The following is a 23,595-nucleotide window of genomic DNA, read 5'->3' as shown; positions in this document are numbered from 1 at the left end:
AGAAAAGACCAGTACAAGATCATGTCATAATACGAGACCAGAGGGGACAGTCAATAGAATTGAAAGTTAACACATTTTAAACTGTTTTTAAAAAAATGAAATAGTTTTTGCACACTTCAGTCTGTTTTGTTGTTTTAGCGGGGGTCAGATTTGGCCACCCTTTCTCAGGCTGAGTAGCCTCTTAGGGTACGTCTATGGCGGGTAGTGATCGATCTATAGGGGATCGGTTTATTGTGTCTAGTATAGATTTGGAACTCCACCACGGAGTCGACGGGGGAGTGGCAGCAGTCGACTCGCCACTGTCCTCAAGGCCAGGTAGCTATGTCAACCTAAGATACGCCGATTTCAGCTTCGCTATTTGCATAGCTGAAGTTGCATATCTTAGGTCAACATCTCTCCCGCTCACATAGCTACTGCCGCTCGTTGGAGGTGGTTTAATTATGCGGACAGAAGAGGTGTCCCCCGCCAGCATAGAGCAGCTACCCGGGAGACTTTACAGAGGCGCAGCTGCAGTGGGACAGCTGTGCTGCTGTTAGGTCTCTAGTGGAGACATAGTCTTAGTTAAACTGCATTAAACCCTGTGTGGACACTCTCATTCAGAATTAAAGTGACCTCAATTAAGTTTATCTTAATTAACTACCCACATGGGGATTTAATGCAGTTTAGCTAATCCATTTTTAATTCACCGAGTTAATTTGGATTTAATTTTCCTGAGTGTTGCTGTATAGACAGGCCCTCGATTCTAAAATGTAATTCCATGATTGGTCACTCAAACGTGCAGCCTGTGTTGAAGATAATTGCCATCTCTGTAGCTTAATCTTGGTTGAGGGGAGAATTTATGTTTCTCTGCTAAACTATTTTTATTATGAGAGAAACCAATTTATTATAGCAATAACAATTCTCCAGAGTGTGCTGGAACTGTATAGCTCCACTTTTAGGGTAGATAAATATACTTGACATTAGTTCTTGCCTTTTAACAAGTTATTCCATACTTCACTCTAATTTTCTTCAAAGTATTCCTCATTCTGTCATGGCCCATTATTAAATTAGGAGATCATGCTTTGTTGATGATTTTGATCCTATCTAAAAACACTTAAGCACATATATATAACTTTACTCAGGTGAGCAATCTCCTTGAAGTGAAGTTTCACAGACTCAAATGTTTTCAGGGTCAAGCTCTTAAATTGTATTTTAAGCACCGTTTTTAACTCTCCAGACCCAGTTTCCTTACCACTGATGGCTATATTCTACAGATTCTATACCATTTAGCTATCATTTTCCTTTTTGTTCCCAGCCATTTACACACATACTGGGTCTGACCTTGCTGTTTATGTAAAACTCCTGTTGGGGTTACATTGCGCTTAAGAGCTTCAGAAAAATTGGGCCCAAAATACTTATGCTACAAAGCTTCACTGTAAAACTTTCCCACCCTGAACAAGGACTCCGATATACACTGCTTCCTAATAACATGCGTGCTGCTGCCAAGAATTTTAGGTTCACCAGGGCACTTGACAATGCTGCGTCTCAGAAACAAGTAGCAATTTTTAAATGCTCCCCACAGTGTTTAACTTTATCCAGCGTGAAATGGCAATTCGATCATGGACCTTTTTTCGGTACTGCACTTTTGTGTACTGTAAAAACATTGGTTGTGTATAGAGTAGGGTAAGTCAGAAATAGATAAGAGAGAGAGAGAGAGAGAGATGACATTTAAGAAATAAACCAAAGCTGAGTGACTTCAACAAGCTGAGAAAAGTTGTCTCACAGTTATATGGGTTTCTGCATAGCTCCCAAGTTTGTAAAACTCACAGATTCGATCATAATCAACTCCTGTGTAAGAGATTTCAGGTTGTTTTTTATACATTTTTTTTTCTCATTTGACTTAGTAGTAATCTCAATTTTTTTCCTTTGGGCTTGGTAGAGCCTGAGAGCTATCCCAGTCAGTTCAATGGACATCGTGACTCCTCAGGGCCAGGTCATTCATTTGTGTTCTGTTTCGCTCTGAGCATGTTAAGCCATTTGGATAAGTGTCTGTTTGTTATCAATTGAAAGAAACAAAAATAAATGTATGTTTCACTGTCAGTTGTTATTTACGATCAAGAATGTACATACCATTGTCAGCACTAATCATGGGCACTTACGAACTGCAGTTGTTAAACTGAAGGTGATATTTCTAAGTATAGGGAATACTGCAAGTGCCTCTAGAAGGGTAAATACAGCAGTACGGAGGACATCCATGCTGTAATGACATCCATGCTATCCTTGTACCCTTCCAAATATAAGATACCTCACAGCCCTGGAATAACATCTCACTGTTCTATTCAGTTATTGCAAATGTTTCTGACTTTCAATTAAAATGGTTTTGGACTAGGGCCTCGGCCCTGCAGGCTGCTGAGTATTGCTGAATGGAAAACAGTGCAGCGGTAAAGTGCTAGCACCTGGCATCAGCCCTTTGCCTGGGCAGAAACACTTCAGTACCGTGCAGAGAAATAAACTCAGTGATCACCAATGAGAACAGACTTCTGCGCCGAACCTCTGGTCTGTGGTACCTGCTCCCCTCTCAGCTTCCTTCACCCTTGGATAGTAGATAACAAAGGACTACGCTCAGCAGCTCTAGATACTCATGCACCATAAACAGACAGGAGACTTGGGGACTGATTCCAGACTGAAGTCAGTGGGAGTCTTTTCATTGCTTGCAATGGGCTTTCAATCAGGCCCATAGATAGCCCTACCTGTGTTCATCGCTTTCTCCCCACCCTGATTAACTGAATCCTGGTTATCTAGGTATTTTCAGGACACTATTTTATTATCTAAATACAAAATTCAAGGACTCTTTAAACCTTTTCTCTCAGCAAGAAGGATGCCACATCTGGAAGATGCACATGGTGAAGGGGACAGACGGGCTGGGGATCCAGATTACAGGAGGAAGAGGATCAAAGCGATCCCCTCATGGCATCATTGTTGCGCATGTTGAGGAAGGAGGCTCTGCTCACAGGTAATGTAATGTTTGTTCCTTCGCAAGGCTACGTAGGTTTGATTGATCTGTTTATGCGACTTTCAGCAGAACTCAAAAAAGGGATAATGGAAGTTTGCTCACATGTCCGTAAAAACATTTATTTACATTGGGACAGAGAGTGGGCTAATAAAATGACAAATATTAAAAAGTATTTAGGACCCAACTTAGTTGTGCTTTATTCATTTTTTCTGCATGCTTGCATTTAAATATCATTTTTCTGCACAGTTTGGCTGTAAGAACCTTTACTTAGGCTCAGAATGCTTCCCCCCTTTTCTTCTATAGGGATGGTAGATTGACAGCTGGTGACGAGCTCCTAATGATCAACAGTCAGTCTTTGGTTGGACTCTCCCATCAGGAAGCTGTGGCTATTCTGCGATCTGCTACAGGTCTAGTGGAGCTGGTGGTAGCTAGCAGGGTAGGTAACTTTACATCTCACTCTTTTCTGTAATACCTGAGTGCCTGACGTCTCTAGATGTTGTTCTGTGTATTTGCAGTCTTTATTTTTTTATGTTAGTAACTTGAAGTAATTTTTTTGCAGTTAAAGTGATGTGATGTTTCATGCAAATAAGATGAAACCAATTTATTAACAGGGCTTAGTCTTTCTTCATCATAGGAATGATTAGAGATGTGGATCATCATGTAGGCTGAGCATTAAATACGTGCCAAAAATGCCGTTGTCACTGTTCGTCTAGCCTAGCTGGTCCTTTAATTTGGTGGGATATAGATTTTAGTTGTACATACAATAGAGAGGCTTAATCTTTTCTGGATGTTCTTTGATAACTCCTTCCAGTGCCCAGTGTTCACATTTATCAAAAAGAGAAAATGTCCCAGGGTGTTCAAGGACAAAAACCAAGATGCATGAACTTAAAATTTATATAGTATTTTAATTAGCCACCGAAGTGCATCAAAGTTCTTTGTCGGGATTACAGTGTAGTATTAACTCCGCCAGTTTTCACCTTGACGACAACGTACTTTGAATAGATGCAAACAGTTAGACATTTGGGCTATCTTCCAAAGGGGGCATATCAGCCTACATGAATTCCTTCTTCAAATTCCTTCTCCAATTGTGCTGCAATTACAGCTATACAATCTACAAGAATGTTTGCAACAAAAAGCTCTTCGGGTTCTGACCAGACTTTGTGTCAGCACAATCTCTATAGATTCAGTTTTCACATTCCTGGGAAGAGTATTTGCTAGCCTGACAAATGAAGTATATCAATCTTTGCTTTATTCATATATATATATATATATATAAAATATGAATATAGTAGTCATTCATATTTGAGGATCAGATTCCAATCAGCTCAAGATAAGAAATAAAATAGGTGTAGTGAGTTCCGTGAGATCCCCTTGGACGATAGTTTGTATGAGGAAACTGCCACGTAAGCCCTGGATTTGTCTTGACAGAGATAGAACGCTCTTGCCCTGTACTTTGTGTTGTTATTTACACTGGAAAGTAAGCAAGATCATGGAGAATCAGGGCCTGAATGTTCTAGATTCTGGACTGAGTTGAACTGACAGCGTTGTGAAGGGAATTTTCATATCACCCCTATATGTGTGTGTTGTAAGTGTGTGAAGTGTATATATGTATATTTTTTCCTGTGAACATGTTATAATCTGCCTCCTGATGTCTCTGAATTCTACAAAATGCATGGAGTTTGTCTACGTGCAAAAGTTATTTCATTTTAACAATACCAATATAATTAAAATGGTACAACCCCCACGCCTCACCTCCCGCCTAGTTTTCCCCAGTGTGGCTGCATTGATACCAGCAGAGCTTATTCCTCTATGGGAAGGAGAATGAATTAGACTGGTATAAGGCACGTTTGTACTGGTATAACTGTGTTTACATCAGAGGTGTAGCAATATAACTATCTGGTTAAAAAAAACCAAACAGCCCAAAATACCGTTATGCAAAGCAGTTACATGGGCACAGAAATTGTGTATAGATGAGGTCATGTATAGAGTATGTCATGCCTATTTTCCTAGAATACTCCCTGGTCTTTGTTACACATTTGTTGAATGAAATGGACTAGTCCATTGTGTAATGACTAGGTCTATGTAAACTGAAAATTATGTGGAACTCTTCTGGCTTTTTGTTTCATACAAACTCCCTCCTTGTTCACTGGAAGGTTCACTGATCTTCATGAACTTTCTGAATGAATCTGGGCAGGAACAGGGAACTTTTAATTGAAACTTGAAGTTTTAGCACATTGAAATATATAATTGGATTAAATTTGAAAAAATGAGTAATTTGCTTGGGTTTTAATCTGGAGAGCAAATGCCTCCTATCAAATAGCAAAGCTTCATTATGCATTTGAATGGTACATTGTGAGAGACATAATGTGTATTTTTTTGTGTTCCTGGTAGGAAGGGACTGAAGAGGAGTCTCTCAAGTATCCCTCTACAAGTTTGCCTGACTTACTTAGTACCTGTTCAGTCCAAGATACCACCTCTTGCACTGATAATAAAGAGAATGAAGAGCCAGAGGACGAAGATGCCAAAGGAGTGAGCGCGTCTCCTGAAGCACAGGTTGCTGTAAGTGTGGCTTTGGTAATCTTTTAACATTGTTACTTGATTTCGATCTGTAGTCATGCCATGTGCTCCTACAGCCTAAAATGTAACCATTCATCTGTGTAAAAAAATCTTAATTAAACTAGCGCTTCCTTTATGTTAAAGATGGTCTACAGAAAACTAAACAGTGTGCTCAACTTGAGATCATGATATCTTTGTATTACCGTCTTGCAGGAGTGTGTGAAGTAGCACTGCAAACTTTTATGTCTGTTAGTTACACACGAGCCCGAATGTGTTTTTTCTCTAGTTAAATTACATTCCATTCACTTTTAAATGGAAGCTAAGAGAGGTCAACTGAAGTGCCGTGGCTGTGGTATGTTTGTTTCCTCTCTTTGTGTAATCAAACTCTTGAAGATCTTGATCCACAAAGGGGCCTCAGGCATTGTGACACTGAGTGTCACTAACTTTTAGGTGCCTAGAAAATCACAGGAACAATACTGGTCCACAAAGCCTGAGTTAGGCATGCCTAGGCTCCTTATACAAAGGATGAGGAGAGAGAGGCACCTTAGAATGTGAGCCTAAAAAGCCAGCACGCTAGGCAGGGAGCTACCTAAGTTAGTCAGTGGGATATACTGACTAGACAGGGATGTGTCCTAAGCCCTGCCCCTCTTTCAGAGATAGGTGCCTAAATCCAAGCTGCTCGGAGGTGCCTGTCTCAGCTACTGATGCACAAATGGGGGGAAGGATAGGCACTCCTCTGCCTAACTCACGTATGGGGCCTGATCCATGCTCAGAGGCCACCTAACACCTCAAAACTGCCAGGGGGAGGACCTTCCTCATTAACCTTTAGCCTACTAGTTAGGGTACTCACCCAGCATGTGAGAGACCACGGGTTCAAGCACAGGTACCAACTTTTCAAACTGCCAGGGGTGCTTGACCTCCAGCTCTGCCCCAGGCCCTGTCCCCACTCCACCCCTTCCCCTATGGCCCCACCCCAGTTCTGCCCCTCCCCCAAGCATACCATGTCCCCACTCCTCCCCCATCCCTCCCAGCCTCCCTGAACACCATGAAACAACTGTTCGCGGCACAGGAGGTGTGGGGAGAAAGGGGGGAGGCGCTCATCCGCGGGGCCCTGGCAGGTGGGAGGTGCTGGGAGGGGTGATGGGGAGCTGATGGGGTGGATGCTCAGCACCCACCATTTTTTCGCCCAGGACTTTGTAGGGCTTGTGTGCTAATTTGGGTGGGCGTCTCGGACAAAAGAATTATTAAAAATTCATTTTGCAATTCTTACAAGATATTACACATTCAAACTACAGTAATGGCTTATAAAGTTGTGGTTCAGTAAAGCACTGACCATTAAAATTAATTGTTGCAAATCTTTATTATGTGTGGGTTAAGGGACACAGTCTCCTAGAATTCTAGTCAATTTCCAAACATGAGTTAAAAGTAATTTCAGTCACTTCACCTGCTTCTGAGTCCCCGGTGCCGAGGTTTGTATTTTGCAGTTACATTTTTCAGTGCTGTTGAAACGTCCGTTCCCCTTCCACAGTTAGTGTTAGAGATTCACAAAAATACTAGCGGAAACGAGCTGTAGGGGAACAGTGATACATAAAGATCTTGCAAATGGGGAAAGTAGTGAAATAAATAAATACATTTTTTTCCCTCTAATCTTCTTCAGGTCTAGTAGCCGTATGTGTAAAACTGGTCCAAGGGAGGTATGATTGTTAAGTTGGTCAAATCCTGTTACATTCCTTAGGCCAAGTAAGAAGAATCCTCCCTCCTCTTATCCGGGAAAGGGTGCCGAATATTTTTGCACCTAATCTGTGACTGCTACTCCAGCTGCAGGATTGCAGCAGCTGGCCCCTGTGTATGGACAGTGTAGTCGGAGACCCACAAATTGCATCCAGGGCCTGCACTCCCTCCTCGGTGGGTTTTCTGCAGCCTACCAAGCAGTGCTGCGCAAACTCTAGCTGTAGCCTTGCTCTGCTCGGCCTCTCTCTGCACAGTAAAACCACACTTGTTCTACAGCGTGCAGGGCCTCCCATATCCTTTCAAGGGTTTGCTTTTTTAATTTACAAGGCACGGAGTCCAATCAGGATGGCAGTATAATTTGATTCCCAAGCATGTGGCATAGTATAACTATATACCTTGTTGTAGAATTTCTACAGATACAGCAATGATTTTTTTCCACGTTTGGTAATAACCGTGTGATTTGGTCCCTGCTGTGGTATGTATAGGCCCAATAAAAGTAGTCTGATATCAGAAACCTATGAAAAACATGTAGCAAGCGTACACCTCCTTGGCTCAGGGTTTTAGGTATATTTTTCTGTACTTAAGTGTTGTAAAAGAGCCATGATTTACAGATGCTAAAATAAAAAAATATGTGAATGGAATCTAATAACCTGTTTAATAATAGCCATCTTTTGTTTCCTCTCTTTGTGTAATCAAACTCTTGAAGATCTTGATCCACAAAGGGGCCTCAGGCATTGTGACACTGAGTGTCACTAACTTTTCGGTGCCTAGAAAATCACAGGAACAACACTGATCCACGAAGCCTGAGTTAGGCATGCCTAGGCTCCTTATACAAAGGATGAGGAGAGAGAGGCACCTTAGAATGTGAGCCTAAACAGCCAGCACGCTAGGCAGGGAGCTACCTAAGTTAGTCAGTGGGATATACTGACTAGACAGGGATGTGTCCTAAGCCCTGCCCCTCTTTCAGAGATAGGTGCCTAAATCCAAGCTGCTCGGAGGTGCCTGTCTCAGCTACTGATGCACAAATGGGGGGAAGGATAGGCACTCCTCTGCCTAACTCACGTATGGGGCCTGATCCATGCTCAGAGGCCACCTAACACCTCAAAACCGCCAGGGGGAGGACCTTCCTCATTAACCTTTAGCCTACTAGTTAGGGTACTCACCCAGCATGTGAGAGACCACGGGTTCAAGCACAGGTACCAACTTTTCAAACTGCCAGGGGTGCTTGACCTCCAGCTCTGCCCCAGGCCCTGTCCCCACTCCACCCCTTCCCCTATGGCCCCACCCCAGTTCTGCCCCTCCCCCAAGCATACCATGTCCCCACTCCTCCCCCATCCCTCCCAGCCTCCCTGAACACCATGAAACAACTGTTCGCGGCACAGGAGGTGTGGGGAGAAAGGGGGGAGGCGCTCATCCGCAGGGCCCTGGCAGGTGGGAGGTGCTGGGAGGGGTGATGGGGAGCTGATGGGGTGGATGCTCAGCACCCACCATTTTTTCGCCCAGGACTTTGTAGGGCTTGTGTGCTAATTTGAGTGGGCGTCTCGGACAAAAGAATGATTAAAAATTCATTTTGCAATTCTTACAAGATATTACACATTCAAACTACAATAATGGCTTATAAAGTTGTGGTTCAGTAAAGCACTGACCATTAAAATTAATTGTTGCAAATCTTTATTATGTGTGGGTTAAGGGACACAGTCTCCTAGAATTCTAGTCAATTTCCAAACATGAGTTAAAAGTAATTTCAGTCACTTCACCTGCTTCTGAGTCCCCGGTGCAGAGGTTTGTATTTTGCAGTTACATTTTTCAGTGCTGTTGAAACTTCCGTTCCCCTTCCACTGTTAGTGTTAGAGATTCACAAAAATACTAGCGGAAACGAGCTGTAGGGGAACAGTGATACATAAAGATCTTGCAAATGGGGAAAGTAGTGAAATAAATAAATACATTTTTTTCCCTCTAATCTTCTTCAGGTCTAGTAGCCGTATGTGTAAAACTGGTCCAAGGGAGGTATGATTGTTAAGTTGGTCAAATCCTGTTACATTCCTTAGGCCAAGTAAGAAGAATCCTCCCTCCTCTTATCCGGGAAAGGGTGCCGAATATTTTTGCACCTAATCTGTGACTGCTACTCCAGCTGCAGGATTGCAGCAGCTGGCCCCTGTGTATGGACAGTGTAGTCGGAGACCCACAAATTGCATCCAGGGCCTGCACTCCCTCCTCGGTGGGTTTTCTGCAGCCTACCAAGCAGTGCTGCGCAAACTCTAGCTGTAGCCTTGCTCTGCTCGGCCTCTCTCTGCACAGTAAAACCACACTTGTTCTACAGCGTGCAGGGCCTCCCATATCCTTTCAAGGGTTTGCTTTTTTAATTTACAAGGCACGGAGTCCAATCAGGATGGCAGTATAATTTGATTCCCAAGCATGTGGCATAGTATAACTATATACCTTGTTGTAGAATTTCTACAGATACAGCAATGATTTTTTTCCACGTTTGGTAATAACCGTGTGATTTGGTCCCTGCTGTGGTATGTATAGGCCCAATAAAAGTAGTCTGATATCAGAAACCTATGAAAAACATGTAGCAAGCGTACACCTCCTTGGCTCAGGGTTTTAGGTATATTTTTCTGTACTTACGTGCTGTAAAAGAGCCATGATTTACAGATGCTAAAATAAAAAATATGTGAATGGAATCTCATAACCTGTTTAATAATAGCCATCTTTTGTGAAATAAAAAAGTTTCTTCAAATGTTCAGGGTTGGAAGTAGAATGACCGTGGTTGTGGAGAATGAGGGAGTTATGGGCATTATTTTTATGAATCTCAGATGGACCTCAATTAACCTGTTTGGAGTTAAATCAAAGGAGACTGTTGGAGGGAAACAAACAGGAAATAAAACAATGGCAAAAATAAGGGACAATCCAGAGAATATCAAGAGTCCTTGTGGAAACAGTAACTGGAGAATGCCTCTGCCTAGTTCCAGCCAGGCTGGCAAGGTTTACTATTCTCAGGCCTGAGCCTTGGATCACAGGGGATATTAAAACTTTCAAGATACTTGTGCCCTTGGGAAGAATGGGGGGTTGAATGGGTTGTCAGCAGCTGCCTGGGGGAGACACATGGAAGGAAGGAGAGAAGGAATGCAGCAGCACAGTCTGTTTCTGCCAGCCCAGAGATGGAGGTAACTGGGCCGAATGGAACTCACTTAAGCTTGCAAGGAAAGAGTACGGTTTAGATAAGGAAAAGGACTTACGGGTGTCAAACAGAGTTGGGTCTGTTGGGTTAACTGGGTTGGTAAACAGAGGCGCTGCTGCCCAGAGACCCATTCAAAGAGAGATTGGACTGTGTGGTTCCATTCAGAGGAGGGTGAAGATGGCAAAACCTGCCCCAGAGGGGTGCACTCATCAAGAAGGATTAAAAGGAGTCTAAAGCGCAGCTCTCCTCATCGGCATGACAGTGGCTCTTTTTGGTTTACCTTGTGCAAGGACTTGATAATTCTTGTGTTCTTCACTTTTTAATAGTTTGTTGCTTCTTTTGTCTGGTATTTCTCAGAAACAAACATAGTGAGCATTATTTGCATATAAGGGAGGAGGGTTGGCCTAATAATTACGACAGAAACTAGGTCCTCTTGTGTCAAACCAAGGTAAAATCAGTGTGACTCCTTTGACTTCTGTGGGGGGATGCTACTCCAGATTTGGAGATCATAAAATCGTGACCTGATTCCTGGGTTTGAATCCCAATTCTGTCACTGACTTGAGTCAAATCTCATCTCTCTGAGTTTCCCCACCTGTAAAAAAGGGATGATAACACTTGCCTACTTGCGGGGACTTGAGGTGGGATACTACCAATGTGACATTATCTTTTTTTTTTTTAAATTGACTAAGAAGCATTTTTAGGGGTAACACCTGCCCTGAGGTCTCCCTGCCAATTTTTTGTAGCTTTACAACTACAGATTCCTATATTAAAAATATTTTGCTCTCCCTTGTTGCTATATGTGAAAATCCTACACAGGAAAAGGGGAAACTGACCATGAACACTAACCATGCCTAAAGCACATAGTAACTAATAAACTGTTTCCTCTAGTCTCTTTCAGCTCTAGTTACCTTAGGAGTTATTGTAACAAACATGGGTACTAACTGTTCAGATCAACATGATTTTAAGTTAACAAGTTTTGAGTTTAGATTTGAAAGATCCTACAAAATTATGGGACAAGATTTTTTGTAAGCACTCAGCATTGTCTGTCTCTGCTCCCATTGACTTCAATGAGAGAAGTTAGTTCAGCACTGACCACTTCTGAAAATCACACCCTTAATTATAACCCTGATGTATAACTATCAGTGCGTAGCAGGCGAGGTGCAGATACACTGAACGAGACATAGTAAAGGACAGATCTGGATATATCTCTTTCAGGGCAAGTATTGCAGTTTTATAGGACATTTTTGAGAATTGAAAAACCTGATGCAGCTTGCCTGTGCACAATGAGGTTTATGATGAAGATATGTTTGAATTCAAACGGGCATTGCCAAGTGTCAAAACGTAGCTATTGGAATTCAGCTGACTATGGTTGCCACACGTTTCTTTTTTTAATTCAGCTCTCTTCAGGTGCTGGATTGTCAGGATTTCCCCTAAGATTTGAAGGAACTTGCTCTCTTAGCTTTGCTACTAAAATCTTTTCGGCCAAGCAGTAGTCAGTCTGAGAGGAGCTCTGTAGCACAGAAATGAAGAGCTCAGTAGCACTTGGAGGCTGCAGTTTAAAAATATCACCCTTGTGGCTTATTTAAAATCCAAGCATTATATTACACTAAAGCAAAACTTTTATAAATACAGTTTAATAGGAACTCTTTTGTACCCAGTCTGGCTGTGCAAAGGCCCTGAAACATGAAACATCCCTTCAAGTTCTAACATTAATAAAACTTGTGCCACCAGGCAGAAAAGGGATTATATTAAAATCCTGAGAGTGCATTTGTTTCCGTGATGGTCTAGCCAAAACGTTCCTTAACTTCACACATGGAGTTCTCAGGTGAGACCATGTTGTTGTGTTAAATTGTCTCAAATCACTCTTGGGATTTTAATATTAAAAAGGTGAGAGTCTGGTGCTTATGGTGCTGTTTATGTTAATTTTACCTATTTGTATGTGTGTAAGCAGGGAGGGGCAGGTAAAATATTATTTCCGTTTGGGTGTGTGTGTGTTCATTTTTGTTCTGGAAAGTCTACCATATTCCTTGAACTTTAACCTTCTGCTGGGTCACTGTATTGGTGGAAACAAAACAGACACATGAAATAGCACTAAGAGGAAAATAACTTTGGCAAGAGTTTCAGATTTTGGTGAAGATTTTGGCTCCCTCAGTGTTTAGGTGCCCAACTTGGGACTCCTTAACAGGGCTTGATTTTTTTCAGAAGGTGGTTGCTTAGAATTTTCTGAAAATCTGGCCCCTTAAGGCATCTGAGCACCCACACTGCTGAACAGTCACTGTTGAAATTCTTGGCCTTTGTTTTTATGTCTGGTGCTGTTATCTTGTTAAATACAAAATGATAAAGCCAATCAGATTATTATTATTAATAATAATTGTTTGTTATTGTTACCTAATCTTATATAGTACTTTTCATCAGTAGATCTCAAAGCCATCCCCATTTTACAGATGGGGAATCGGAGGCACGGCTCAGGGAAGTGACTTGACCGAGGTCACAGAACAGGCCAGTGGCAGAGCCCTGGGAAGATAGTGTTCACTTGTGCAGGCACATGGGGGGCTAAATCCAGGCCTCCGGCGCTGCAGTCTCCATTGTCAGGGGAATCTGTGGGCAACAGGATTCCATCTGGGAGCTAGGCCAGGCCAGAAGATGGTTGTGGGGGATTCACGTAAAGGCCTACAAAGATCACTTCAGTCATTCTGGTTGTGTGAACCTCTGCTGCTTGACTCAACATCTATGGCAGTGCAGGAGGTTTCCTACCAAAGTCTCCTGGCTGTACAACTGCCCAGGATGCAGCCTCATTACTGGACCAGGGAAATGCTCCCAGCTGTGTGACTGTTCGATTCTTGTTGCAGGAGTTTTGGTAAGGTTTGCTTTGGCCTTAAATGCTTGCCATGACTCAAGGTTGCTAACGTACTGGATACAGAGATTGTTCAATCTCGGGGGGTCGCAGCAATCCTGCTGTAACAGAAACAGGATGTCATCGGTTAAAGGTTAAATACCTCTGATGTGTGAATTGTGTTTCTTTCTTCATGCCAAAACCCACCTTATGTTTTTGGCAAGGTATGCGTCCGAAAGAGAATAAATCAACCTGTTTTGTAAATGTGCAGAGATGAGTTCATCCCAGTTCTTTATTTGAGCCTTAGGAATGTTCAGTTATTTCCCATTGTAAGTCTCTGTGTCTTACTGGAGAATCCGTATGTAATTACCTCTAGCCGTGCAAGTGCAGTAAGGAAGAAGATAACAATGCCATAAGTTTAAAAAAAAACACTGGGGTCAAAAGTTCTCTTGGAAACACTGAAACAGATATTTCAGAGAAAGCATTAGCACTGCAAGGAAACAGGAAGCATAACTCAACAATTAATTGTGTGGGGGAGAAGGACCTTAATTACTCAGAGGACTCCAGTGTTGAGTCCCACTAGGGCATTGCAATTCCAGAAATCAGCTCTGAAATACAACTGTAAATGGAATTGCTATGTCCAAAACCCCTTTTTGTAAATAATATGCTTTAAGCTGAAAGGGATTTTGTCAGGAGAAATAGAGAAGAGAGAGATTTGGGGGTCAGATTATGGGGAGCCCCTGCAGAGGTGTACTGGGGAAGGGGTACAAGGAGCCTTCCCTCGCTGCAGCCCTGTGCCAGACACAGCTGCAACTCCTGCACTCTTCTGGTATAGGGGCTTCTCCCTGATAGTGCCTCCTCAGGCACCAGGCACCCCAGAGAACCCTGGCCCTGCCCCTTCTTAGCATCACCTTGAGAGTTGCCAGCTGTGAATGCTACACTCCTTTTGAAGCTCTCCGACGCTGTGTGCCAAGTTACTCCTGGAGGCAATGTGCTTTCCTGAGGTGCAGTACCTCCTAATGTGCCAGATCAACCCCCAAGTCCTGCTTACCTAGGGCTGTGACTAACAATAGATCTCATAGTGAATATAGCAAAGTGGGAAAATGTACGTTTTTAGGATAAAGATAGTGAAAAGTCTGGATAAGAGATGGCTGCAAAAAAGTCTAAGGGCGAAATCCAGTTTGCCTTGTTCATTTGAGTATTCCTGGTGCATCCCAGTAATCCCAACTGCTGTATCACATTACAAGAAGCTAAAAGGACTCTTTCCTGCTATGACTCTTCCACGTAAGCAATTACTTCAGTTGCCACAGAGATGTTGTATAATCACAAAGAGGAGGTGGCATCTGCCATCATGAATGGAAGCAGGTGGTGGTTAGGTGACAGGTTGTCTGATAAGATATGGTCCACACTATGGATGAGTTTGAGAAACCCCTGGAAGACATTAAGGTGCCCTTCATGCTTGGCAGGTTTATAATTCTTATTCTTCCATGTAAAATGTTTGAAAGTCAGCACGGTAATGGAAACATACTTTATCTGCAATGCAGGGTCTCCAGGCCCCTTTTCTTTTGTGAATGAGATTTCTTTCCGCAAAGCAGCAGATATAGTAGCCAGCTATTTCTCTCTTGGCCACTTGGATAGCTGCCCAGATTTGGTGGAAATGAACTGCCTTTAGCAGCCTAAAAATAACCTCCCCGTGACATTAGAATGAAACGGATACTATCATGGCCCTGCAGTCTAGCGGACGTTAACATAAAGATAATAAAGGCACCAGGACTTTGAGAGTTGTCATAAATGTTGTTTTATCACATCTGCAGATTGTTTATCCCCAAATTCTTGTAACTGTATACAATCCAACCCTAGCTGGGATCAGTTAAATTATATTTTAGACATGCTGTGCTTGAAAAAATACAATCCACATAATACATACGTAAGGTATGAAAGACACTAGATACCCAAGTATTGCATATCGTGCTATGTACTCAGCATGACACAAACAGTGTTTTTAAAACTAATTTCAAAGTGCTATACCAAAAATATCATGGAAATGTACCCTCCAATTGTTAGCTTTGATAGTGTAAGCGAGATCTGATGTTCTCAGCAGAGCTATTTTTACATTGTGACTAGGCATGAAGACTGCTTCCTGTGGTCTTCCACCCTCAGTATGTGAACAAAAAGTCCCCCTGAAAATAAAATAAAGCAGCTATATTCTCTGTTGTCATATATGGAATCACAATCTATCTTAAACAGGGGACAATTATTAGAGAAAACAATTACAAACTACAGACACAAATAAACAGGGTTCCACACAGCTTGAGTTCCTAGTTTGTCTCCTTTGTTTACCTTCCAAGAGCTTCTTCCACAGAGACATCTATGTCTAAATAACATACTGCAAATAAACGTATCATTACCCTTTCTAACATTGTCTTCAAATCCTGAATATTGATACAAAAATAGAATAAGAGTGTTGCGGATTTCTCAGAAATGTTTATAATGAATTTAATTTAATTCAGTCCAAAAGCTGTTTAAGGTGAAAAAGCATGTTATATAGCAGATAAAAGCAAAGCTAATCTAAAGAGTGATGAGAGGTTGGTTTAGCTGGATGGATCTCATTATCTCTAGGGCCAAGAGGGAACCTGTCAGTGGCTGCCTCCCCTTGAAGATCTCTGCCACAGCAAAGACTAATGGCACAAGCAATTTCCAGTGTTTCTTTCTATTTAATAGGACATTGTTCTTAATTTTAAAAATCACTTTTATTCATTTTAACTTTTAATAGCTAGTTGGAAGTATGGAAATGAACCCTTTACCTAACCCTGCAAGCTAAGCTACCACCCATGAGTGGGTCTGTGGTTCAGCACAGAGTGACATTGGTTTCAGAGGTCCACCTGCACTGAATAACGTGTAGGATCTGGGCTTATGTTCTTTCCTTTCTGTCCCATGGAGCCGGCAAATTGTTGTTGTAGGGTTGAATGAGAGTGCTAGGGTGCTGACACTGATTTCTAAAGAAATTATGAAAGCATTTGTTAGGGGGAAAAGGAAAATTTGGCCCTCATTATACTATGTGGGTAACCAAACTACACCCCAAATCCTCTTCACCTGGTGTGCTGTGCAGTCACCCACAGGTATCTAGATATGCAGTAACTGATCTTGTGCTCATGAATGCTGGGGTACATTTCAAATGCCGGGTTTGCACATACCTAGCTAGTACAACCTGAACATTTTTCCACCAAAGAAATACAGGGATTTAGTAAACTGACATAAACATCAAGATTGATCAGAGTTTGCACCTGTCACATTGGGCAGCAGTATCCCTTTTAAAAAGTAAAGCACCACAACTCTGTTGTATTACTTTGTATAGGCATGCTGTGGAATTCAGACATCCGGCAGAGTGATAGACCAAGCACTCTTAAGGAGACCACTTTGAGTTGTTTATGTAGCATTTCCATCTCTTCAGAAAACTACAGGGTGGTTCCAGCTGTTGAACATTTATCTTGCTTCCTGATTTCCTTCCCAGGCATGAAAGCAGAGGTTTCTAGCATGTTCATTTAGTGAATGGTGGGTTCAAAGGAGGTACAAGTTGCACACTGTGGGACCAGCAAGTGTGATTTCCAGAGCCTCCCCTCAGGAAAGCCTGCCAGTGTTTGCTTCATCAAAGGAAGCAAACCTGAACATGCAGCTTATCTCCTCTGGAAACCCCATAGGTCGAGACTGCCTTGGTAAATGTGCTGAATCAAAGGATCCCCTGGATGTCTGGGTGATGCCAGGCACCTTCATCCCCTCTCTACTTTGGGTTATAACAGGGGTTCTCAAATTGGGGGTCAGGACCCCTCAAGGGGTCATAAGGATATTACCTGGGAGGTCGTGAGCTGTCAACCTTCACCCCCAAAACTTGCTTTGCCGCCAGCATTTATAATGGTGTTAAACATATAAAGAAGTGTTTTTAATTTATAAGAGGGGGTCGCACTCAGAGGCTTGCTATGTGAAAGGGGTCACCAGTACAGAAGTTTGAGAACAACTGAGTTATAACAGTAAGACCCCAACTCATTCCTTACTTGTTGGGGAGGGAGCAACTTCTCTGGGTTTTCCATGGTGCCAGTTGTCGTACTATCTAAACACTTACCTGGTTAATTAGATCTCCAGAGTGAGGCCCCTAGTAGACTTCATGGTGTTTCCTGCTCAGCTCCTGGCCCTGGTTCTGCTTGGATTCCTATTTACTGGAAATGTTTCTGTCATTCAGATCATGGAGGGAATGCTTTGTCAAAAAGGAGGGTCTTGTAGCATGCCCTAAAGCTGATTAACTCTGGATCAGCCTAAACCGTTCTGTGAGCTTCTTCCACAGTCAGAGTCCCCCAGCCAAGGATGCTTTATCTGTAGTTCCCAGGCATATCAACCTGAGCTTTGTAAGCTGCATTATCCAAGAGCAGGGAGCAGCTGTTTTGCTGGGCCATAGAGGCAGCTGCTGATAGAGCTGAGTTCTGACTTGTTAACGGCTTTGGAAATATGGACTGAGACCGTGAACTGCAGTGGAAGCTGACCAGTTGGTAGTGGAGTTCTTGGTGGCCTGTCCAACTGATGAGTCTGGCAGCCACGTTTTGTACGATGTGTAGCCTCTGCATTGCTTTCAATGTCAGTCGCATTTGCAGAAAGTTGTAGCGGTCCAGTCTGCAGCTCATAATTTAGGGACATTCAATGAAAGAGGTATAAACTGGCCCTGAATAAATTTAGACAGGAAGTTAGATGGACCATATGGCTGTTCTTATCTTCTAACCCAGACAGTAGCCAACGCTAAGTGCATCAGAGGGAATGACCAGAACAGGGCAATTATCGAGTGATCCATCCTCTGTTGTCCTGTCCCAGCTTCTGGCAGTCAGAAGCTAGGGACACCCAGAGCATGGGGTTGCATCCCTGGCCATCTTGGCTACTAACCATGGATGGACCTATCCTCCATGAACTTACCTAATTCTTTTTTGAACCCAGATACAGTTTTGGCTTTCACAACATCCCTTGGCTGTTCCACAGGTTGATTGTGTGTTGTGTGAAGAAGTACGTCCTTTTGTTTGTTTTAACCTGCTGCCTATTAATTTCATTGGGTGACCCCAGTTCAAGAAGGAGTAAATAACACTTCCTTATGCACTTTCTGCACCCCAGTCATGATTTTATAGACCTCTATCACATTCCCCTAAGTCATCTCTTTTCCAAGATGAAAAGTCCCAGTCTTTATAATTGCTCCTCATGGGGAAGCTGTTTCATATCCTTCATCACTTTTGTTGCCCTTCTCTGTACTTTTTCCAATTCCAATATATCTCTTCGGGGATGGGGGCAACCAGATCTGCATGCAGTATTCAAGATATGGGCGTACCATGGATTTATGTAGTGCTATTATGATATTTACTGTGTTATTATCTATCCCTTTCCTAACATTTTGTTAGCTTTTTTGACTGCTGCCGCACATTGAGTGGATGTTTTCAGAAAACTATCCACAGTGACTCCACAATCTCTTTCTTGAGTGGTAACAGCTAATTTAGACCCCATCATTTTAGCTGTATAGTTGGGATTATGGTTTCCATTATGCATTACTCTGTATTTATCAACATTGAATTTCATTTGGCGTTTTGTTACAAAGGGATCTCACAAAACTGGGTGACTGGGCAACTCTTCACAGTCTGCTTTGGACTTAACCATCTTGAGTAATTTTGTATCGTCTGTAAATTTTGCCACCTCACTGTTTACCTGTTTTTCCAGATCATTTATGAATACATTGAACAGCACTGGTGCCAGTATAGATCCCTGGGGGACACCACTATTTACCGCTCTCCATTCTGAAAACTGGCCATTTATTCCTACTCTTTGTTTCCTGTCTTTTAACCGGTTACTAACCCATGAGAGGACCTTTCCTCTTATTCCGTGACCACTTACTTTGCTCAAGAGGCTTTGATGAGGGACCATGTCAAAGGCTCTCTGCAAGTCCAAGTACGCTATATCCACTGGATCACTCCTGTCCACATGTTTGTTGACCCCCTCAGAGAATCCTAATAGATTACTGAGGCACGATTTCCCTTTACTAAAGCCGTGTTGACTGTTCCCCAACAAACCAAATTCATCTATGTGTCTGATAATTCTGTTCTTTACTACAGTTTCAACCAATTTGCCTGGAACTGAAGTCAGGCTTACTGGCCTGTAATTGCCAGGATCACCTCTGGAGCCTTTTTAAATAAAGTTAGGCAGGGACAGCGAGTTATATGGGCCTGTGGTGCCAGTGTTCCAGGAATATTCAGGGCCCAGGGGTCCAGCTCCGCCAATGGTCAGGGTGGGGTCTCTCCCCCAGCCCCGCCTGCCGCCCCTGGGTAATTTAAAAAGGCCCGGGGGCCTGTGGCTGCCACTGCCACCACCACCAGCACAGCGGGGCTAAGGTGGCTTCCTGCCTGGCCTTGCTCCGCTCCACTCCCAGAAGCAGCTGGAATGGCCCTATGGCCCCGGGGGGGCAGGGGAGGAAGTGTCTCCGTGTGCTGTCCCCGCACCGACCACTGACTCTGCAGATCCCATTGGCCGGGAACTATGGCCAATGGGAGCTGCTGAGGCGTTGCCTGTGGGCAGCGGCACGTGGAGGCCCCCCACCTAGGAGCCGCTGCAAGAGAAGTGTGTGGGTTGCTTTTGGGAGCTGTACGAGGTAAGTGCCGCACCCCTCACCCTCTCCCGCACCCCAACCCACGCCTCAGCCCAGAGCCTGCACTCCCTCCTGCACCTCAAGCCCTGCCTCAGCCCAGAGCCCACACCCAAACTCCCTCCCAGAGCCCACCCCCTGCCGCCCCTCCTGCACCCTAACCCCCACCTCAGCCCAGAGCCCACACCCAAACTCCCTCCCAGAGCCTGCCCCTCCCTGCACCCCAACCCCCACCTCAGCCCAGAGCCCGCACCCCTCCTGCACCCAAACTCCCTACCAGAGCCTGCACCCCTGCCCCAGCCCAGAGCCTGCACCCAAACATCCTCCCAGAGCCTGCATCCCTCCCGCACCCAAACTCCCTCGCAGAGCCTTAGGCAGGTGTGGGGGCGGGACTTGGACCCGTTCTGGGCACCACCAAAAATTATACAAACCTGCCGCCCCGGAAGTTAGGAGGTTTCTAACCAGCAGAAGAGTGAGGTTCTGGAATAGCCTCCCAGTGGGAATAGTGTGGAAAAGCATCCTAACTAGTTTTAAGATGGAGCTTCATACATTTATCAATGGGATTATTTGATGGGGTTGCCTATGATAGCAGGGGACTGGACTCGACCTAGGGTGTCCCTTTCAGTCCTATGTCCTATGTTTGTAAACTGAAAGGGAGCAAATTTAAGACTGAAAAAAGGAATGTTTTCCACATAATGTACAATTAGCCTTTAGAACTCGTTGCCTCAAGATGTATTTGAGACCAAATGCTTAGCAGGATTCCAGAAAAGACTATACAGATAACAAAAAAAATACAAAGTTATCAATCTAAAAGAAAATAAATTTTGGAAAGAATAAAACTCTTAAGCTTTAGGGCATAAAACAACCTGTAGGGGTTGGGAAGAAACTTCCCTTCAGGTCAGGTTATCCCATATTTTCTACTCTGGGTTGTTGGGTTTTTTTTTTTTTTTTTTTTGCATCTTTCTCTGAAGCAACAGGCACTGACTGCTGTTGGAGACAAGATACTAGGCTAGATGAACCACAGGCTTGATCCAGTGTGGCAATTCCTGTGTTCCTATGAATCATGCCCTATATGTATAGGAACGTTATTTTATGATAAATATATATAAAGGCCATCATAGGACTGGAAGTTGATGTTGTTTAACATCATGTTTAGTAAGAAAATGTTGTTTCCTTTCATCGGTTATTTACCAGGACAGAAAAAGAGCAAAAGCCATTCTAAAAAGCATATGAAATTTTGTTGTGTATAGGGGCTTAGATGGTCTTTTAAAAAAATTTAGTGTGTCCAATTGATGTGCCCTGCTGCAGCTGCCCCTGTGGTGATAGGCTGGGAGCTGGTTCTGCAGGCTAGAGAGAGAGAGACCTTTCCAATTTTTTTGTGCTATCTGTATATCAGTTCACTTCACATTTAGGAAACAAACTATGTCTATCTTCTGTTCACTCTCCTCAATGAAGAAACACAGTGGGATCTTGCATGAGGTGTTAAATATATTCAGTGATGGGAAAGACAACAGCTTATCATCTCAACAGCAGTAGTAAAGTAGTTTGCTTATTCTATTGTATACTCCCTAGTGTGCTGCTTTGCTTTGTCAATCTGTGATGATTGCATTCTACTGAACCACAAACATCTTGGCATTCTCTTTTGTAATGCTATTCTTCATCTTGCCTAATTAAGGACCTGGTCCAGCTGGGGTTTTGCCTGAGAAAGGACTCTGGAGTAGCCCCTCATGCTGTATTAGTGCCAGAGCTCTGTGTTCATGATAGCAGTTTCCCATTGGAAGCAAGATGTCACAATCACTGAATTGTGAAGTTACTAGATGAATGGGGCAGAATTTTCTAGTTTCAGACCTCCCTCGAAACTCTTCAAACTACAGCTTGTGTTACAGCTCCTGCTGTCCTAACAATGAAACAGCCTTGAACAGGATTTCCTGGGTTCGTTTAATGAAATGCATACAGAACTGAAATAATCTCCTCACTTCCTGGAAAGCCAGGAAAAAAGATGGCAGGGCTACTGATTTTAAACGTTCAAAAGATGCATTCCCATGTGGCCAGAAGAATAGGGCAGAGTCACATTTTTCTTTTGAGTTATGACAAAACAACCACTTTTAGAGCCAAAGATTACAGACAAAGGACTGTTCTTAGAAGCACCATGGTTTGGGTTTCTAATTGTTTTCACAGCATAATAAAACCCCAGGTAGTTTATTATACAACAGCATCAATTTAAATAATAATGTCTCTATCGTGGGCGTATATTGCAAATTCTAGAATGCCTTCCCTAAGCCTGTGTCAGATCAACGTTTGTTTTGTTACAAGAAGAAAGAATATCTAAATTACCTTATTTGTTACTTTTTATAGTAGTCAGAAACCAAGTTGGATATATTATCATCCAGGAAGCCAGTGAGAATATCTTGGGGCTTTATTTTGATGTATTTGCAATTGACCTTCTGGACATCACACACACAGTTTGGGTGTTTCCTCTTCATAGGACCATGGCTTATATGGAACCGTGGAAGTGTAGGCAGAGGTGAAAGTAAGCTGGTACAGTCCGGTCCAGCATACCGGCAAGAGCCAGTACACCGTGTTGGACTGCACCAGCTTCCACAGCCAAGATTAAAAGGGCTCTGGGCTCCCCGCAGTGGCGGGGAGCTCTGAGCCCTTTAAATCTAGCACGCAGCTCCAGCGGCAGGGCTGGGGCTGGGATTTAAAGGTCTTGGAGCTCCCCGCCACTGCGGAGAGCCCAGAGCCCTTTAAATCCCACCCGCAGCTTTGGTGGCCGGGTGGGGGCCAGGATTTAAAGGTCTTGGAGCTCCCCGCCACTGCGGAGAGCCCCGAGCCCTTTAAATCCCGCCTGCAGCTTTAATTTGCCCGCAGCTTTAATCTGCCCGTGAGCCCCAGGGGGCTCCAAGCCACCTCTGCAGCTGGGAGCCCTGGGTTGATTTAAAGGCCCTGGGGCTCCCAGCCACAGCCGGTGTCCCAGGGCCTTTAAATCTTGAGAGGCTCCGCCTCTTCCAGTTGAGGCCACGCCTTTTCCGGATGAGGCCACACACCCCTTAGGACTCCGGCAGTACCGGTAAATCCTGTAAGTTACTTTCACCCCTGAGTGTAGGACTGGAAGGGACCTCAAGAGGTCTAGTTCAGTGGTTCTCAAAGAGGGGTATGCATGCCCCTGAGGGTACACAGAGGTCTTTCAGGAGATACATCAGCTCATCTAACTATTTGCTTAGTTTTACAACATGCTACATAAAAAGCACTAGCAAAGTCAGTACAAACTAAAATTTCATACAGACAATGACTTGTTTATACTGCTCTATATAGTATACACTGAAATGTAAGTACAATATTTATATTCCAATTTATTTATTTTATAATTATATGGTAAAAATGAGAAAATAATCAATTTTTCAGTAATAGTGTGCTGTGACACTTTTGTATTTTTCTGTCTGATTTTGTAAGCAAGTAGTTTTTAAGTGAGGCGAAACGTGGGGTATGCAAGACCATTCAGACTCCTGAAAGAGGTATAATAGTCTGGAAAGGTTGAGAACCATTGGTCTAGTCCAGTCCCCTGCACTCAAGTCACGACTACATAATAACTAGACCATTCCTGACACGTGTTTGTCTAGCCTGTTCTTGAAAACCTCCAAGGA

General features: G+C 43.4%; 1 protein-coding gene across 8 annotated transcripts in view; it reads left to right on the top strand.

The window, feature by feature from the left end:
• Nucleotides 1-23,595, top strand: part of PDZD2 (PDZ domain containing 2) — a 192,568-nt gene that overhangs the window by 113,068 nt on the left and 55,905 nt on the right. For 7 of the 8 annotated variants that reach the window (XM_039544183.1, XM_039544181.1, XM_039544188.1 and 4 more), the window contains exons 3-5: nt 2,850-2,992; nt 3,296-3,428; nt 5,384-5,551. The exons of the other annotated variant lie outside the window; for it this stretch is intronic. In XM_039544183.1, coding sequence (XP_039400117.1) covers nt 2,850-2,992; nt 3,296-3,428; nt 5,384-5,551 — 444 coding nt within the window. The remainder of the gene's footprint in view (nt 1-2,849; nt 2,993-3,295; nt 3,429-5,383; nt 5,552-23,595) is intronic. 8 annotated transcript variants of the gene reach the window in all.

This window comes from Mauremys reevesii, linkage group 6 (assembly GCF_016161935.1).
Source record: "Mauremys reevesii isolate NIE-2019 linkage group 6, ASM1616193v1, whole genome shotgun sequence".
Classification (NCBI taxonomy): Eukaryota; Metazoa; Chordata; order Testudines; family Geoemydidae; genus Mauremys; species Mauremys reevesii.
Note: the sequence above shows the minus strand (reverse complement) of the source record. Positions and strands in the feature narration are given on the sequence as shown.